The sequence below is a fragment of the Tyto alba genome, unplaced genomic scaffold (assembly GCF_018691265.1).
Source record: "Tyto alba isolate M040663 unplaced genomic scaffold, T.alba_DEE_v4.0 Super-Scaffold_11, whole genome shotgun sequence".
NCBI lineage: Eukaryota > Metazoa > Chordata > Aves > Strigiformes > Tytonidae > Tyto > Tyto alba.
The window spans coordinates 7,578,055-7,593,152 of record NW_024881273.1 but is presented as its reverse complement, the minus strand read 5'-3'; the positions used below and the strand labels follow the sequence as shown (position 1 = coordinate 7,593,152).

Here is a 15,098-nt window from a genome sequence, read left to right as displayed (position 1 = left end):
GGATATAAAATTTTGCAATCCCAGCTCAGTCTGTTGCTCAAATTCCTTTCCGGCTGTGTGGTCAGTACTCAGAATTAAATCCCAGAGAAGTGGACTATTGGTGCTCAGTGGGAAATTTCCCTGTGGTGAGGTCAGCTCCCTCCAGAACATCTGGAGCAATTCCCTGATGGCACAGGATGCACCGTGGAGCTGATGCGTTTTGACAATGACTGGTGATGAAGTTGAGCATGCATTTGCTCCTCACACAGTGTGCAGAACTATGTGCTCTCCATTCTGATTATTTGAATGTATATATGTGAGAGGATGGTTGGAGCATCCTGCATCCTGTTGTCTTTTTGCATGGACTGGTTTGACACCTCCCCCATACCCAACACCTCACATTTTCTTTGTGATTCCCTTTCAGATGTAGATGTTCTTCAAAGACTGGGCCTGTCAGGGAAAAGGCCATCGAGCGGATGGTCCTCATCACGTACAGTTCCTCAAGGAGTTATTCCTTTCAAATCAGGGGTCATCTTCACTCAGCGAGCACGTGTTGAAGCACCAGTCAGCACCATCCTCCCCGCAGGCTCCAGCACTGACCTGCTCCTAGTGCTGAGCCTCTGCTCCCACCGCATCAACAATGCCTTTCTCTTTGCTGTCAAGAGCAAAAAGAAAAAACTGCAGCTGGGTGTCCAGTTTGTGCCTGGGAAGATCATAGTATATGTGGGCCATAAGCGCTCTGTATATTTTGATTACAATGTCCATGATGGCCAGTGGCACAATATGGCCATCAATATCCGTGGCCAGACAGTCACTTTATTTACTTCTTGTGGGAAGCGCAGAGTACATGCGGATTTGCATTTTAAAAAGGACGAGGCATTGGATCCACATGGGTCTTTCCTCTTTGGAAAGATAAACCAGCACTCCGTGCAGTTTGAAGGAGCCATCTGCCAGTTCGATATTTATCCTTCCGCCAAGGCAGCTCATCATTACTGTAAATACCTGAGAAAACAGTGCAGGCAAGCAGATACCTACCGGCCGAACCTGCCCCCCCTCATCCCCCTCCTGCCCAGGGATCCCAGTGTCTCCCCAAGTACCCCACAGCATATGGAGCCCTCGCTGCAGGGTCTGAAAAACCTGACCACTGCTGCCCCATCCTTGAAGTCTCACAGGGTCACTGCACCCTTCAAAACTCGGGGTTCAGGTGCAACAACCGTCGCGTTGGTATCGTCCCCACCATCATGGCCAAGATTGACAACCAAAGCCCCAAAAGTCACAGTGGCTCCAGTTCCTGTTCCATCAAGTACTGAAACACAGGCACCCACCCGTTGGCTCCCTCGGGGGACGGTGACAACCCTCAGGCTGTCTCGGCCCACTCCCAGCACACACATGGAGAAAATTACCCTTCCCACTGCCAAAAAGGCCCCACCAACAAGCCAGAGTCCTGCCACGGCCAGCAGGAAGGAGTCCAAGCAACAGACCAAAAAGAAGAACAACCAAAAACCCACCGTTGAGCCCTCTGAAGCACCCAGTACTGTAAAGCCAACGAGGAGGATGACTGATAACACAACCAGCAATGTCCATCTTGTCACCCTAAAGCAAACCCCACAGAACCCACGCGATGGGCCCATTCCAAAGAAGCACGTGCCGTCCCCCACCAGGAAAGTGGATCCTAGTAACATCCCTCTGGTGTACACCAAACCGCCCCTGGGGTCTGCCCGTCCTGCCTCCAGAGCCAGGGCACAGGCCTTCAACCTCACAACCCCAGCTGCGACTGATGGTTATCAAATCTTTGACCCCCTCGGACCCACTCCATTTCCATTTTTATTGGGATATCCAGGAGTGAAAGGAGAGAGAGGACCTCAGGTAAGTTCAAGCTCTTAATGCTAACTATTCCTAGTCACAGCTCAGCTAAACGGTCCAAAGACCATAACCTACAAGGGTTTCTGTAAAGCTTAGTGGAGTGTGACAACTTGAAATAGCAGCCAAACACAATTACATTTCTGATTATCACAATTTTAGTGTATATCTCAGTGTAAACTTGAGTGCTCTGTGATGGGGGATGCCCCTTAAAAGTTTGTGATTAAAGTTGTTGCTTAATCTTAAATCTAAGAAAAGAAAAAAAAAAAAATTCTCACCTTCCTTCCTACAAGTTGCTGGTTAAAATTTTGATGGTGAGGTTGGGGCTCTGTTGCACACCCCTGTTTTTTTCTCAGGTTTAAAAGGGCAGAGCTGCCTGCCACCTTCCAAAGAAAGTCCAGGTGCCTCAAAAAAATGCCACAAATTAACTATTTCTTAACACTGGTTATTAATTTGTTTTGTACCTGAAATTCACATTTCCAGAAAAGCGTCTTGTTTCAGCAGATAAAAGTAGAGACATTGCTCCAGCATTTTTTTTTTACAGAAACTCTCTTCTATTTTGATGGTATAAGTTAATGTATTTTTTTTATTTCTCATAGCCAGCACATAAAACGTGCAAAGAGTTTCCTTTATAAATTTAACTACTGCATTCCACACACAATAACCACTCTCAGGGTGTATATCTTGGCCATCATAAAAGTATACACACATTTTGTAATGCTAAAAGCAGTCAGGCCACAGTAATTATCTGCTAGCATTTTTTTTTTTTTTCATATGATGGAATGCAAACAGGATCTTTAAACTGGCCAACTTTTAGGAGGATTTGGTGTTCCAACTCAAGCTTTTTTGCTATATTGTATATACGAGAGAGGGGTTGTACATGTAAAATAAGTTTCTCCCAGACGGCGTCTTTGGTTGCCAAGTTCCAGCCTAGAGCAGATTTTTACAGCTGACTTCTTAAAATAGTGAAAGAAGGGTTTACAATGGAAATATTGAGACTGGCTTAAGGAACACAATCAACAGCACTTGTGTCTGCAGATGTGCTGTTCATTGTTGCAAGTAACACCTAAAGTAAATGGTTGTGTTTCCCTAAGCCCTCCCTGGGTGCTTACCTTCAAGGTTTGCATTTCCTGCCTGTCCCATTTCAAAGCAGTGTGGTGATTTCTCTCCTTGTAATTTGGGTGGGTTTTGTTTGAAGGTTCCCATCTCTGGGAGAGGTGAAGATGCCGCCCCAGGCAGGGGGATGCAGCGCAGGCAGCCCTCTCCTCCTGCCTGACTTTGCAGTCACATATCCCTGATGTAGTCTTTGTACTTGGAGAAGTTTTGCTAAATCCCTGAGTAGACAGAATGAGATTCAGCAATTTTATCTTTGGGCAGTCTTCTGTGTTTCATGGAGAGTCATTTCAGGCATATTTCCAAGAGGAGAAATGCAGCAGTTCTGAACTTCTCTTAAAACACTACTGATCTGTGAGGGGTAAATTGGGGTGGCCAGCTCTGAGCCCAGTGAAATCCTGACCCTTTCCACCTTCTTGCCCTGCAAGTGTCAGGAGGGTGACCATGCTCCAAGCCCCCACTTCTCCTTGCAATGTAAAGAGTTTATTATTGAACTGGAGTGGAAAATCCCTCTCAGCTTGTGAATCATAGCAAAGAAACAGATTCAGGCTGTGAAGGGCTGAGGGAAGAGATGGCAGGATTTTTCCATCCCGTCTGAGAACAACTGGAGTCCTGAATTGGGAGAAAGGAGAACGTTTTGAGGCTCTGTCTGGCCTTATCCTCTTTGACTGCTGGAAACAAAGTTGGCACTTTGGGAGGGAAAGGTTATGGCTTGGCTGGAGCTGGCTGCTGTGCGGTGCTTGATAGCTCCTGTGACTCACTCGGAGATCTCTGTACCATACTCCACTGGATGTCTCTGTTATGGGAAGAGAAAGAGCAGAAAAGACCGGAACAGGGATGACATGTTGAGAAATTAATGTAGCACTTCGATGGCCAGACAAGCATGTTTCAGAACAAGTGCTGATAAATGCTCTCTGCTTGAGTAATTACCTGGCGCCGTCCTCGGGCTGTCGGGCAGGCATTTCTGATGAGGTCAGTACAGCCCTTCCTGCTCTGCTGCGTGATATCGCAGCTCGGCACTTTCCCTGGACAGGGCAGGTTATGGGCTGGGAACATCATCCACAGAGTCTGGCACACGGGTGGAAGGATAAGATGATGACTTAAGTTTTCCCAGTTGTGCTGCTTGGTACAAGGTCTCGTCAAGAAGTCTGTCATTCTGGACAGGGAAGTGCATCTGGAAAACTGCCTTCTACCTTTTCAGCGAGGATTTGGGGCCACCTTGGCAATGATTTATGGGCAGAGCCAGGCTGGCAGCCAGCAGGACCCCGCCTGTCTGGCTTCCACTTAGAGAAAAAGGGACCGTCGTTCATCCTGATCATCCTAAAATCAGGATGTGAATGACAACCGCACTGCGAGGCGGCGATGACTCAGGCACTGTGGTCTCCGTGCAATTCTGGCTTTGTGAATGCTACCAAAATAGCTGTGGTATCATCTTAGCTGTGCAGAAGGGCCCCATCCCCAAACCTGAGGGAGGTGTCTGCACGGTTAGAGGAGCGCAAGCAAGGGGCTAAGAGGTTTGTTCACTTGGCAATAAAAGGCAGCACCCTCCATGGATTAATCTGTCCTGGAACGACCACCACAGTGCTGCGCAAAAGGAAATGGAGACGCTGCGTCCCACATGCAACTCATGGCAGAGCATTAATTCTTCAGGAATGTTGGGCTTGCTGGGCGGCTCGAGGTGGGAGGATAATATGTTCTTTAAAAAGAAAAATTTCTTGGGAACCATTAATAACCACAAGCATTTGAGATCTCAGCTCTACATTTCTTTTGGAGGGGGGAAATAGCAAAAAAAAAAAAAAAAAAAAAAAAGCACCACCCAAACATCATGCTAAGTCAGTAATGCAGCACTGACTCAGCAGCTGGCAAACGTTCCTCTGAATCATCCCCCGGCTGCCCGCAGCACCTCTGCCGAGCTTTGCTCAAGATCTCCCGTCGCTGTGCGGGGCCAAGTGGGCCTTTGCTCAGCACACAGAGCAGCGTGACCCCAGCACATGGCTGCAAGTAGCTTGGACACCCAGAAAAGAAAAATATAGATTGAAAAATAGTATTTTGTTGCCAGCATGTCAAGTCTTTGAACCCTTGTAGGCTGTGGTGTGATAGGTGTTCGAATCCTCCGGTGGCTGGGGTATCTTTTGCTTGGTTTGACGGGGAGATTGAGGGGGGCTGGAGCCCTCCCGCTGCCCCTGGGCTGCTGGGGCGGGTGTGCTCCATGTGATGTGGTAAAGCTGCAGCAAGCCCCTTGCCCTGGGATCTAGCTGGGTTGTCCATAGTGCACCCCGCAGTTGGACCTTTCTCCTCCTACATAACAAGGCTGTAATTCCATAGCTTTTGGGCCCCTGCAAAAAAAAAAAAAAAACAACACATTGACTCTTTTGACAAGTGTCTGAGGGTTATTTTTAGAGCAAGAACACCATACCTGATGCCGAGCGTGCAGAGGAGTGGGCTAAGCTCTCTAAGAGGCTGTGGAAGCACTGAGTAACAGGGGAGGGGAGGGAAGGAGGGAGCGTGTTTCCAACAACTCCCGGAGTACCCGAGTCAGAAGCGTCCGCGGCGGGAGCACCAGCAGCCGCCAGTTCCCACCAGCACAGCACGGCCGGGAGCCCCGGGTCCGAACCCTGGCGGGAGCAGCCCCGCAGAGGGGAGGCGTGCCCTGGCCGGCAGCCTGCTCCCCAAGGCAGATGTGTTTCTGAGCATCCCCAGTCTAGACTGCTCCAGCTGCCATCTTCTGCACGAGCAGTTTGTCTTGGAGCCCGGCTCCTTTCGTGAAGAAGCAATCCTTGCCAATTCAATCAGTGGGGTAGGGGAAAGAGAGAGGTGATTGGGAACACTGATAAAATATGAAGTGCCTATTTCCAGTCTTCCTTGTACCAGAAAAGGCTGCTCAAACTGACAGTCTATGATAAATTAAGGAACACACAATGTGTTTGAATGTCTCTGCATGAATGAGTCATATTAACAAAAAAAAAAAAAAAAAAAAAGAGATCGCACACTTTGTATAATACATGGGAAAAGTTTCATCCTCACTCACACAGTTGGATCGTAACTTTTTTGCTAATTTAACCAGAACTATTCCCAAAGGGAAGTCTTTCTGCAGGCAAATGACTGATCATCAGAGAGCTCTATTTGCATAAAACAAAGTTCATTTTGAAGAGCAGTAGTTGAAAGTGTGATTGAGATAAATGTGCTGCAAAGGATGTAGGGATGTATTGTATAAATATATACAGGTATTTTTATAAATCTTTAAAAATAGAAAGTGAGTGATGGAGTATGGGATCCCTCTATTTCTTCACACCACTTCAGATTTCCTTCCAAGGTCTGAGATTGCTCAAGAGACTGAAGTGCCTCATGCAGAGACTGTTCCTGAAATGTCTATAAAGAAAAGCTGCTTTCACCGAGCTGGAATACCAATATTTTGTTATGTATTGTGTTGCCACTCTATTAGGAATCCAGTTGTGGACAAGGGCTTTTCTGTGATAGGTGTTGTACAGACCCAGAATAAACATCTGCGTCTATTGCGGAAATCATATTACAAGACTGGCTTTCCACCAACATCTTGGTTCCTGCCAGAGTTACGAGGGCTTTTTCTTTTTAGACTGGTTGAAACCCAGATGTGTCCAAATTTAATATGATAAGCCTGCCTTGGAGTAGAAAGTAACCAAAGAGCTGGATTATTTTTTCCAAAAAAATTCCAGATTTGTTTTAGGCAGTACTTCAAGCCAGGTTTTAGTTTAGGTCCTGTCTTTCTCTCTGCAGAGTCCTAGACAAGGACGGTGAGGTGAGGAGGGGTTGGCATGTCTTTTGAAGATGAGGTTTTCTGTTTTTCTGGGCAGGAGATTTTTAATTATAATCCTGCCCCTGTAGCTGCTCAGTCCCTCTATGCTGGTGCTTTCCAGACATACAAAGCTAAATGGTAGATTTGTGGAAGTGGCCTTGCATATGAAATATGCCTTGTCTGCCTCTGGGAAGAAAACAAGACAGGTTCCCTATCTGCAGGGGGGAACATCACTGCTCAGAACTTGATGCCAACGTGAGGAGAAGCTTTTGATGCGTTTTCTCAACTCCCTTTTAAGTTGAGTTTTACCACATGCATTAGCATCCGAGAAAGAAGAATGTTCTCTCTTTAGTTTTTGCAGTGTTTTGCACAATGCAGGATGCCCGCCTCTGAAACACAGCCTTTTCTGGGATAAAGGAGAATGGTGCCACTAATGTTGTGCAGGGGTACAGAACAGGGGAGGCAACGGTACAGTGGAGAGACCTAAAATATAGATGTGTCAGTCTGTCAGTGTGCGGTGGAATATGAGCTGAATTGTGTCCTGGGTAATCATCAGTTATTTGCTATGAGGCTGGGTACCTGCCCCTGGGGAAACAATTACAGGAACACTTTGCTATCTGAGCAAGTTGATTCAGTAGTCATTTAAAAAGAAGCAAGCCATTTCCCAAATCACCAGCACCAATTCCTGTACCAATCGTGCTTTCCTTCGAGTCCCCTCCCAACAGGTTCAGCCTTGCTCAGGCTTTGAGATCTGAAGGCACCTTGTTCCCAGTGGCATTGCTGCAGGCAGAGGAAGCACTGTGAGGAGGGTCCTGGTGTGGGAGAGGCAGAGGTATAAACTGGCTGATCTCGGCAGCAAGAGGAAATGGTGAGATTTCTCTTGTCCTCAGGGTCTAATGTATTTCCCTTTCAGACAACTTAGCTTAATTTTCAATTTGCAATTTGAAGCTCAAAAAGCTAAGAAAAAAAAGTCCCTTTTGCGCCAGAAAGTTTCCCAGCAGCAGCTTAGAATAAATCCTATAATCATTTGGTGGGATCAGTCATCATTGCTAATGCTGCCGTGGGAAACTGAGAAGGGTTAAACTTTTATGTGGCTGACATTAGCTGCTTCACAGAACTGTTCAGGCTGGTTAACAGTTCAGCTGTTTGGCTTGAGAAGAGAGAGAGTATCTGCTTCTGCCACGTTTCTCCTTGATCTCTGATTTTGCTTTGTGTGATAACAGGGTGTGTGTTCTTCTCCATCAGTTTGCAAAAGGGAGTAGGCAAGAAGCCAGAGAGATGAGAACCAAAGTGCTCGGAACAGTAGCTGGCTGCAGGAGGCTGTCAGCTTTGCCGGTCTCACGGGGTGTCCCTGCAATGGGAGGGCAGGAGCAGAGGAGTGAGATCTTCTCCAGCTGCCAGGAAAAGGAAACCTTCCTGCCTCTCAAGAGCACTTCCCACTGCTTGCTGTGGATTTCCCCAGGGATGCTCCAAAGGGTACAATGGGAAGATCCACACACAGGCTCTGTGTGATCAATTTAACTCTTCCCTGCATTAGTGGAGAGGGTGGTGATGTCTCTGGTGAGCGCAGGGACTGCACGGGCATCACCTCCAGGCAGACTCTTAGCAGCTTGCTGCATGGTGGCTCACTGATAGACAGCTCTTACCCTCCGTGTCTTGAAGCCTTATGTTTTAAGTGGGACTGCATCCCCATAAGTAGCTGGGCCCTGATCCAGTCATCTTCCCTGGCTGCCTCTCCAGATGTGCATTTTTCTTCAGGTGCATTTCAGTATTGCTCTCCCCAGGCAAAGCCAGTTGTCTGATGTGGGCCTCTTGTTTGAGAACTTGAGCTGTATGAAATATAGGTGTATGTGCAGGGCAGAGAAGAAATGGCTCACTAGGAAGGCACAGTACGTGTCCCATCCAATCCAACTACCAAGGAACCATGTGAGAAGCTGGAAGGTGGTCTTGCAGTGCATCATGTTTCACAACTATCTGTGTTCATCCAGGTACCCCAGTCCTCTTCCACCTTGGCTTGCTTCTAATTTATATGTGGTCACACTCTTGCCTTACTCAATTACCGTAGTGGCTGGTACCTTTTAGCCACTGATCCCACAGTCACCTTATTCCTCTTACTCTTCAGGAGAGGATTAAAAAAAACACCAAACAAAACAGGCTGAGGGCATATTATACTAAAGCAAAATGTCGGGGACTCCTGACTTATGTACTGCTCTTTCTGTGCTGTTCCAGCTAGATGCCTTTCCCTTAACTCCATATTCCTGCTCCAGTGCAGGTATTAACTCTCTCCTTATTTCTGTTAGCTTAAGTTTATTCTGAACAGCCCGCATTTTTGGAGAAGGTTTTTACTCAAGTGGCCAAGTACAATTGCAGCTGCTGTTAGCAGGAAGGTGGAAAAGGTCACCTCAATTCTGGTACTCAGGGAACGCAGTTCTCAGACAGTTGCACCTTCTCTTTTATGTCTCCTTCTAAAGGTAAATGGTGATGGGTTTTGATAGAGAAGAGGTTAAAGGCTTGAATTAACCTTTGGTAAATGCTATTAACTGTCACTGCATCAATTGTACTAGTTATCTTCCCACCTAAAAGTGCAAGGAGATTTTTTTAATAAAAGCTTGGATTCTGGAGCACAATTATACATGAGGCTTAAAAAAACCCTACAATCCTGTGTCTATTTGCACAGCTGTATAATTGCATTATGCATGGGGCCTGAGCTGGCACAATGGCAGGTTAAAATGCTGTGTATATTGCTAAAATGAGGGTCAGCTGTATCAATGAGGGTTGTTAATACAAGGACCAGTAATACTGTGTTAGCCAGCAATAAGCAACTCATAAAGGGGTCAGATGAAGTGTCCTGGGCTGTAGAGACTGGAAATCTCCAGGGCAGGCAGCAGTGTTGTGTAGTGGCACTGAGCGATGTGGTGGTAGGAGTCCATCCCTGTGTGCCTCAGTGTGGGGCGTTAGCTGTTCTATGCTGTGTAGGGTCTTATGCCTTTAAAAAAAAATCCTTCTCTTGTCATCTTCACTACAGATAGAGCTAACTACAGAAAGAAAATGTTATGATTTGTTTATGTCCTGACAAATTAGTAGCACAGAGAGACCTACCCTGGGATTTGCTTATTCCTCCACTGATTTTTTCCTTTTGTACCAAGTTTGGCTGGATGTCTTTTTTGGAAGATTGCTTTTATACAAGCAATTATTTCCTGCTTCTGTATAGGATTGTTTGCAATATTAAGGGAGTGTTTATTCATCAGTTATCTATATGGTTCAGGCAAGTTTTCTCTGTTCAAAACCTTACCCTGGGCATGAGATTTAGGATCTCCAGGCTTTATTTTTGTTACTAAATCATGCACTTTGACTCCTGAAAACTGTACTAGAGATCATGAACTTTACACTCCTCCTCAGGGCCAGTAATACGCTGCAGAGCCTGAGCAGTTCTGCCTGGCAATCCTTCAGCAGCACCAGGGTCAGCCTTGCAGCAGCTCTGCTCAGGGCGGTCGTGCTTGCGAGGTCCTGCAGAGCCAGATCAGCGGGGAGGGCGCCAGGCCGGGGCTCGTGCTGTGCCTGCTCCCTGCCATGCACCCATCTCCCCCCTCACCCATCTCCCCCATCTCCCCCCGCACCCATCTCCCCCCGCACCCATCTCCCCCCTCACCCATCTCCTCCGCGAGTGCTGCTCCTGGGACCGGCTCCAAGGCTGCCTTCCACACATCCTTCAGTCTGCTGCTCTGGGTCTCTCTCTCCCCTGTCTGCAGTGAAAACTTGTCTTTTGTAACAAGCTACTAGAATATAAATCCTCTGGGAGACACTTTAATTAACAGTTATTCTTGTTAGACATGTTTGGCTTGGGGGAAAAAGAAGTTTTGAGGAGTTATTAGAAGTTGCAGATGGCTCTCCAGAAATCTGAATTCTCCAGTCCATTGAAAAAAAGAAAAAATAAATGAATAAATTCAAAGGAGTTCAAACCTCATTGGTTTGAGTATTTTTTCCTAACCTGTTTCATATCAGTGCACAGCTGGGTGCCTGATATCTCCACTTTGTTCTCACCCTCTTCCAAGAGCCCCCACTACTCTGACATGGGTTGACCTCTCCCATATTACAGTTTCATAGTTAAAGATTTCCAACAGTGGCACCAATTTTATTACATTTTATAACACGCCACTTTAAAATATAAAGTGCTGGGATGCGATTATGTTGCAACTCACGTAGGAACCTACAATACCAAGAACTATACATCCTCAGCTGATATCTATTACAACACACAACACACTTCCTTTGCCAGGGTGCTAACACATTGCTTCTGTCGTGTGCTCGCACGTAGCAGGAAACTCCAAAGCTGAGAGACAGTTGTGTTCCCCCTGTGTTACAGCACAGGCCCAGCAAGGTGGAAGCGTGAAACGCCGCTGTGATCACGGGAATGTGGTCCGCAGCAGAAAGATGTGAACTCCCTGTCTCTATGGAAATACATGCTTCTGCAGAAGTTATTGTGCATGGCTTTTTATCCCTTTATAATAATAGCCTAAATTGAAGGGAAATTCTGGCTGTGGTGTTATAATTGGTCCTTTTCCCTAGGTCTTCTCTAAACAGTTGCATTATGGATCTCTCTGAAAGACTGTCAGGAGCACCATCCTGTTATAGAACTGTCATTAATACTTATTTTTATTTTTTTAGGGTCCACCAGGTCTGCCAGGATTACCAGGAGCACCTGGAAAGAGAGGTTCCCGAGTAAGTGGTTTAAAAATTTCTCACCATTTGCACTTGAATCTACCTGTCCTACTGTTCCCATGTTGTATGTTCCCATGGCTGAATGACGATTGCTTCAAACACTGTTCCTGGGGTCTGGCCATCCTCCTTTCTCTCATTCCCTGTTAAAGGTTTTCAGGAGGCTACACTGATGATTTGCAGCCTCCTTACGTTAAGGTTTTGCATCAGCAAAGGCTGGGGATGAATGTTCCCAAATGGCTGTCAGAAAAATGAGCTCTGTCTCCTTTTGCTTCCAGTATCCATTCCTTCTTGCAAACCTAGTGCTGAATATTACTTTTGGCTGCTTTTTGTTCTGCCCTTCACTCTCCCCAATTGCTTCTTTTGAGGTCCTCCACTGTCACTATGCCTTCTAGTGGGACTATGGTCTAGGACCAAGGACTCAACACACGAGGATGTGCTTTTGTATTCCCCAGACTAAGACCTGCTCTCTGACTCCTTTTCAAGATCTAGACTAAAATGTCTTAGCTGTTCTACAAGATCCATTGCAAATTCCTGAATTTCTTCCTCCCCACGTTAAATCCTGATGCAGATCTCTGAACATTGAGTGCTAAGCTGAGGAAACATCTGGTGCTGAGTGCTGCAGCTAGCTGTGAGAAAAGTTTTCTGCATTGGCCTAGCTGCAGAAGTAGACTCCCAAAGCTGGGCAACATGCCTGACCTGGATACAGTTAACTGTTGGCATCGTTTTCGTGGTAGCATGGTGCTGTCCCACAAGGTACAGCAAGGGAGCCCATTTCCTGAGCACTGAACTGATGTGGGTTGGGAATCAAAAGGTGCAAGTGTCTGGGGCTGGAATGAGGGAATATTTGGATCTGTGATCCAGGCAGCATCCTGGCCTGGCAGCAGAGGGAGTTTTCCTCACACATACTTGGCTAAAACTCAACCCCGTGTAATGTCTTTAAAGAACAACCAAGAAGCTGAGATCTAGAGGGCTGTGCATTCCCTGAGGACACTTGTTACAGTCCTGTGAGATCTTGCAGAAACCACTAAAGATAAACGCGCCTCCTTTCCACAACAGTAGAAGCCAAAAGCTCTGCAGGACCCCCTGCAGCCTGGGCATGGAGATCAACAGACCTGAGCACTGATTTGGGCCGTCTGTGTAAGGCATTGGGTAGCACCAGGCTCATGTGTTTTATAGACAAGACAATTTGTTCTTTAGTGAAACATCAGCGTAACTGGTCATACAGCCCTAATGTCTTCTGTGTACAAATACCTGAGCAGCAACCACATCAGCAAATTGCCCAGAGTTTGCAGTTGTTAGCAAGTGCCAATTAAGGCTGAAAGTTTGTTCTTCCCTGAGCTCATTACTCACGAGAGGTGTTTGGTGTTACGTCTTGCAAACCTGTGGTGTGCAAATTAGACTCCATGCCTGGAGACCCCAGCTGCAGGTATGCGAATGACCAAATTCCAGTTCTGCATCCAAATTCCACTATCTACCAAAACTTGAGTTTTTTCTGAAGAAAAAGGCACTTCCTGTGTTATTCCCTAGCTGTGGCACACTGTTCTATATTTAAAATGAAACTCTGAAAGACAATAAGCAACAGAGGATTTCTGCGTTAGCGCCCACCAGAGGTGTGGAGAATTGGCCCAGGAAAGAGTTCCCAGCTAGGAAGTGCTCCACGCTGCTGAGCCGGCTTGGCTCAGACCTCTGCAAAGAGGCTGTGCTAATTTTGGGAGGGGGCAAAAGGGTCAATCTGTAAATGTCTGGCCTGGAGCACTGGAGACAGAACTGCTCTGTACATAAATTGTTCTGACTTTGCAACGTGCTGCTTCTAGTACTTTTTTCTCATGGTTCTTTGGGGTTTAAAGATTTCATTGAAAAGAAGAGGAGCTGCCAGAAACTAACACAGGCTTAGGGGAATTCTTGCATCTTTTGCTTTTGTTGTGCATGAGCCACTTAACAATAAATGTGCAATAATGCGGGGGTTACGTTCTACCTCTGGCTAACCTGATCCTCAAATAAAGCAACTGCAGAGTTCTTACCCCAGCCCAGCCCGCGGGTAACCCATGAGGTGTCCCCTGAGGGACACCCAAGATTGGAGCTCCTCAGCGGAGGTGAATATTGCATGCAACTTTGCAGTGCTGGATGACAGGGAAAAGGAAGGATTTTTTCTTGTCACCAATGCAGTTTATGGCCTAAAGCATGAGGCATAATTGCCCTCTTTGTAGCTTGCACAATTTCTACATTATTAGCGCTTATACAATTACTTGGCTCATTCGAAAATGATGTAGCAGGATTTGACTCATGACCTTCTGTAACTGTGAAGTCCATGAAGTTGCTCTCTTGCTGATGTAGTGCAGTATTTCCACTCCTTTGAATTCCTTATCATCTCTGCTTTATTTTCCTTTCTTCCTCCGTATTGATTAGGGTAAAACAAAAGCTCTAATTGGCTTTTACTTTGAGCATGAGATGGTGGTCAGTGACAGTTTGTAAGAAAAGCTGTTTGATCCCATGATTCTGTCTCCTTGTTTCCAGCAGATAAGTATCACTAGACTTGCCTGTGCAGTCTGAATGTTGCTCTTCCATGTAAGCCATGCCACCTGGTTTGCAATAATAAATGCCAGTCTTTGTAAAAGCATGAAAGAGGTTGTGTTTGGGACATACCTCAGCATTCAAGTGCAACCCAAGGTAAGGTAGCTAAGTGGATAGTAGCAGTTGTCTTGAAAATTATAATTTTTCCACTTTTAAAAGACAGTCCCCATTTTAGGAGCATGTAATTAATTTTATACCCTATTACTCAGCATCAGGGACCCACTGAGACAGATTCAGACTAACCTACGCTCTGCTCTTTGCTACTAGGAAGGCAGAGATACATAACAAATGAAAGCTGGGTGTTTCTTCTTCTCATTATTGCTTGAGGGACTCCAAGGGAAAAGAGTAAAAGTGTTGGAATTCTTATGGTTAATAATGCTTTCTCAGGAGCTCTGCAAACCTGTGTAGATATTGCTGAATTGGTCATGTGTGCTTTACAGGGAGGTTTTCTCTGTATGTATCCATCTAGGATTGCTTTCAGCTTTTATGTCTGCATTAAAGAATTTGAGGCATAAGCAAGAGATCTGTCCACACTGCTTCTCCTCAAATAAATGAACCGTGTGCCTTGGCAAGTGTCTGTGTAAGATCTGAGGTGCCTCTTGAAGGGAATGGCAGTTTTAGCAAGGAAGGCTTTCCCCAGATTTACGTGATGTAAAAGCACTTTGCCAGCGTGTAGTGGGACAGCTTTTCCACGAGGGTGTGCATGAGTGGTGGCACTTGGGAACACGCACACCAACCCCAGCAGAGCAGTCCTGTGCAAGCAACCTGTGTCCCCACTTCATTTCCGCAGACGACCTTCGCATTTCGACAAACAGCAAGGTTTAGCGGGGAGGCGGTGGCTGAGGCTGGGTTTTGCTAGCAGAGCTGTGCTAACAAGCTCTACAAGTAACTGTCAACAAAGGGCTCCCTGTGGAGCAGTAACTTCTGCACCATGGTAGCTTATTCCTGCCTCACCCAGGACTCGAGTAGCTTCACTCCCGTGCTGTCTGCACCGGCGGCTTTTGCCAGCACCTCTGTGTTAATCACAAATTGTGATTCGTTCCAGTTCTCACTGGTATAGTTAAACCACAAAACTACCCCTGAT

At 46.3% G+C, this 15,098-nt stretch overlaps 1 protein-coding gene across 1 annotated transcript in view; it reads left to right on the top strand.

Moving 5' to 3' along the window:
* The window catches only part of COL27A1 (collagen type XXVII alpha 1 chain), a 163,168-nt gene that overhangs the window by 15,788 nt on the left and 132,282 nt on the right, over positions 1-15,098 (top strand). The window contains exons 4-5 of the mRNA XM_042786709.1: positions 404-1,845; positions 11,390-11,443. Of these exons, the coding sequence (XP_042642643.1) occupies positions 404-1,845; positions 11,390-11,443 (1,496 nt within the window). The remainder of the gene's footprint in view (positions 1-403; positions 1,846-11,389; positions 11,444-15,098) is intronic.